The sequence below is a fragment of the Hakea prostrata genome, chromosome 6 (genome assembly GCF_041222555.1).
Source record: "Hakea prostrata isolate BN-2017 chromosome 6, UWA_Hpros_2, whole genome shotgun sequence".
Lineage (NCBI taxonomy): Eukaryota > Viridiplantae > Streptophyta > Magnoliopsida > Proteales > Proteaceae > Hakea > Hakea prostrata.
In genome coordinates, this window is record NC_142605.1 from 33,864,820 (window position 1) to 33,869,523 (window position 4,704).

Consider the following 4,704-nt stretch of genomic DNA (forward strand, 5'->3'; position numbering starts at 1 on the left):
CAACGAGAAATAGCCTTTGGCCTTTGGGTAAGATTGGTCATCCACAGAACCTAAAGACTTAGACTCTCAGTGGATTGCGAAGATCTGAAAGAATTGTTTGTTAGTGTGGCACGAGATCTGGCCCTTCAATTCTTCAGCTGAGAAGCTAATATATGTCACTGCCATTTCCTTATTTAAGATCAAACCAACCAACAACTACAACTTACAACAATTAACGGTCATTCCCAGGTATTATGTTCCTCATTTATTCACCTTCACTGTATAACAAAAGTCTTGTTGTCAGCAAGGTCGATTACAAGATTGTAGCCTTACTATTCTTAACCGAATTGTGAAACTTAAATGTGTAAAATTAAACAAGGTACAATCATGTCACAGTCCATGTTATTTGAGGAAATACTACAGTATCTACATCTAGGGCGAGATGTTGTGGATGGGTGGCTTTCTGTGAGGTTTCGCGTAGTCCATGAATCCTGCATCTTCCTTGATATCATTTTCTTTGGAATCTACTTGGATAAGATGTAATGCAGACTCTACCAATAACCAACGCACTTGCCTATTGAATCCCTACACAAGTATCAAATGAAATAAAATGTTACAAACCACAAATTTACTAAGTACACATGTCAGGTTTGAAGATCCTGGTCACTTCTCTTCCTTTAAATATTTCCCTTGTAATAGATATAGCATTGATTTCTATGTTCTAGTAACACAATCGCATGCATGCACGCGCAAACCATCTGCCCTTGCCATCCTCGCCAAGGACATGGTGATCAAGGAGATGGGCCATACTGAGTTTTGGTAACTAATAATCCCGGCCTACACTATAACTACCCTAACCACCACCCCCTCCACAATCCATCTGAGACATATCTAAGGATGGTGTATTTACCTCTACCGTAGTAGCCCGTGGCAGACCGACATCAGAAGAATGCATTATAATCTGATCAGTTCCTGCATTTCCCATCATCGTCACAATAACAATATGAAACATGATAAACGGAAGACAAATATGTTGAGGCTATGTAATAAATGGACTCTGAACTGGTGATTAATGACATACATAAGTGTTCTCGATCAAACAGGGGGAAATCATACTAAGATCCTATGTTAATATGACTTCGTTTCATACTATACAAAGGGTGCTTGATCTGGGTATGTTACAGGAGCAGTAACTATGGATATGGAAATTCTAAGGCTCTCTCTCTCTCTCTCTCTCTCTGAGGGTTTGATGTAAGGAGAGACAAGGCTAATTTTAGTTGTGAACCGGTGGGCGTGTTTTGGGTGGAGTATAGTCCATGTTGACTAAAGAGTGGTGTTCCTCATGTTTCTCGTGAGGCAGACTCCATGAAACTGATACAAGAGAGTCAATTTGAAAAACACCTGTTGATATTGCTTCAGTTCTTTCTTCCAATCCCTTCGGAAGAGGACCCCTTGCATCCTTCAGTTTTTGGGTTTTTGCTCCGGAAATCCGTTCTCTATGCTTTTGGACTTCCCCAGACAATGGAAGCTTCTCCTTAGATGGAATTAGGGTTTTATAAACTACAGCCTTCTCTGATTCCTGCACCCAACCAAATGTTTCAATACAGTTCTTTATAAGATAAAGAAGGAAGCCAAAGAAACTACCATGAATTGGCACCAACCTGATCACCAGGAAGGTGGGCTTGTCTACTAGATTCGTTCTCCATGATGCCAAGGTGCCGGGCATTGCATGTATAAACAGTGAGGCACAGAAGGAAGAGGAGAAGAGAAGACATGACTGAGATTTTTGCAGCAGATGGATGACTCTTTGAGGTTTATGTGCTTTGCTGTGACTTGTGGTCTCTTCTTCAAGTGCTATTTATACTCAAACAAGGAAAGAACAGCATTAAATGCACTGGTTTTGTAGGTCATGGAAGAGGTACTCGAAGAGAACATGCAGGTCCGCACTCTGTATGTAATGAGACGTGATGACAAAGGAAAATGCAGATATGGGTGGCCTCCCTTGTCTCCCCTCCTCTCTTTTTCAGTTTTCAGTTTTCAGTGGACTGCGACCTCTCTCTCTCTCTCTCTCTCTCTCTCTCTCTCTCTCTCTCTCTCTCTCTCTCTCTCTCTCTCTCTCTCTCTCTCAGTTTTCAGTGGATTGGGACATACATAGATGATAGACCCCACATTGGGAGCTTGGTAAGTCTTGCATAGTTACTATCCTCCACCAATTCCTTTATACCCATGAGATGGGACTCTCAGCTACCATTTCAAATTTCTGGGATAAAAAAAGTCTTACAAGGTTTTCACTGTATTCAATATACCAGAGTTTGTGCTCTCACCTGCACAGGTGAGTGTTGAAAGCTAAATCCCACATCAACCCATAAACATCTCGAAATCCTTTCACTAGCAGAATAGAAAATGTCCACTTGTCCCTTTTTATTTCTCACTGACATTTCTCTTGTAATGGTGGATTTACCTCTTACATGTACACATACATGCAACAGGAAATGGACTTCCCACCTATCAGTTCTTCTAGCTTCCATGAAAACACTATACGTGGAAATGACACATTCACCATGGAAGTAGCCAAAGAATTCATTGACAATTGTGGCTCATAATTGCATGTGCTGGAATGGAAAGAATTCTTTCGCAATGGGTAGCAATTATCCTCTCATTGGATTTTAGTTTTTTTTTCTTCATGATATCCCTTTTATTGGAGTCCCTGGATTACCGACAGCAGGGTCTCTAGGAAAATTTTGTTCCTTTCAGACTTTCAGTACTGTCTCCAGTGAATACAGGTGCATTTGTACAATACAATGTAAAGTAGTTCAAAGTTACAATTTAACAGAGAAAAACTAGAAACTAGAGTTTTCGTTTGGTCTCCATCAAGGAGCTTTCATTCCTTGTCTTGTGTGAGGACTTTTCATTTAAACCCAATGAGAAACAGAGAAAAGCAGAAAAGTAGATTGGTTCGTGATTCAAGAGCGAGTGAAGAACTATATATTTATTTAGTTATTTTTTGTCGGCTATGAAAATTAACCATGAAGAGCAGTAGAGCACTGTAGATGAGAAGCATATGATCCCATGAAGAGGATTAAAATAAATTGTTAAAAAAATAATCATCGATTGTAACAAAAAGAACACCAAAGAACACAAAGATTTAATGTGGTTCATAGACATTAATGCACTATGATATGTTTATGGGCGAAGAATAAGAACTTTCGACTGTGTAGAAGAAGAAAAAAGATGAATATTTCCAACCAATTACTAGAATAGTGTTATAGAACGCGCACCTAAAACCTTAAGATGAATATCAAAATTTCCCAGTACATGGATTTTAATCTGGTAAATGGGTCGATCCATTGGGTTGAGTCATACCATACTGCGTTGTGACTTGTATGCTACGCATTTAATGCACAACATGTGCAGCGAAATCTCGACCATGGCTTTACCGTGCTGTGCATTAAATGCGCAGCACTGAAAGCACGACCCACCATACTGCAAAGGCTACAAACCCTGCATCCCTACCATAAACCGAGAATCAATGACGGACTCCTCGACCCTCTACTTTCATCATATATCTTTCAAATCAGATCATTTAAATTGTCTATTAAAATATATAAATAGGGGTCTATTTTTCAAATTGGGTATAAAAATTCAGGTTGCAACATAACAATATAACACAAACCTTTTTTTTTATTATTTATCAAAATATAACACAAACCAAGTGAGAATAGCAGATTGGAGTGTAGGGTGGGCCTGGACCTGGGCCTGGGCTTAGGCCTAGGCTTAAGAGGAGAGAAGGAAATTAAAGCGCAGAGAGGCAAGGTTGCATGGCCAACCGCCTTTGGACGTCATGTAAGGGACAAGTAGGCGGGAGCTCTCAACCGTCAATAACGGGCGTAACAGGCACGTGGCAGATAGATGCATGTGCAAAATAAGACAAGACAAGAAGAAGGTATTGCCACGTGATGGTCCCACCATAGGCCGGCCGGCCGCCAAAGGTTCCTTCCCTGCGGGCGGGTCTTTGCTCGTTTACGCGCCTCGAATCTGGTCACGTGTTTTTGTCTTTTCCATGGGCGCGTGTGTGGGTGTTGCCGCCTTGGAGCGGATGGCGCGACAGACAGGGTCGGTCCCGAGGTGACTCGGGATTCGAAACTCTGTATCGAAAACCGGTTTTTGTCTCGGAAAGTCGAGCGATTTCGATCGGTTTTAGGTGCCGTTGTCTCTACGTCGTAGCGCTAATGTCCGTGCATGCTGGAATGGTTTCAGCCTAAACTCACGAGTCAGCTGAGTTGAGATGAACGAGTCGACTCGATTAAGTACGGATGCTTCAGTGATAACATATACACAAACACTTGACTTGCAGGGGACAGGGCCGGTCAAAGGATAGAGAGATATGGCTTCGATTGCTTACTCTGAAAATAACATGTTAAAGGTGTCTCAATTAGGGTCTAGGGATAGAGAGATAAGGTCGGTTCTCTCTCTCTCCCTCTCCCTCTCTCTCTGCTGCACATGATTCACGCAATGTCTCCGGACTTGAACAGTAGCTTTATTCTTCTTCAACACTCTTAACTCTCTCTCTCTCTCTCTCTTGTGTGTGTGTGAATGATGGTTGGAGTAATTTCCATGGCGGTGATAGTGATGGAATTGAGTGAGAGGAAGTGGGGACTGAGTGACAGTGGAAGTGAGAGTTACCCATAACTCACATGCATTTGGATCCACTTGAAGCTCTGCATT

General features: G+C 41.6%; 1 protein-coding gene across 1 annotated transcript; it reads right to left on the reverse strand.

The window, feature by feature from the left end:
- Nucleotides 1-238: 238 nt before the first annotated feature.
- Nucleotides 239-2,076, reverse strand: LOC149013491 (uncharacterized). Its single transcript, XM_089160017.1, has 4 exons — nt 1,641-2,076; nt 1,381-1,558; nt 890-951; nt 239-564 (listed from the first exon to the last, which is right to left on the reverse strand). The coding sequence occupies exons 1-4, from the start codon at nt 1,752-1,754 to the stop codon at nt 412-414; spliced, it is 507 nt and encodes a 168-aa protein (XP_089016143.1). The 5' UTR covers nt 1,755-2,076; the 3' UTR covers nt 239-411.
- Nucleotides 2,077-4,704: the final 2,628 nt, after the last annotated feature.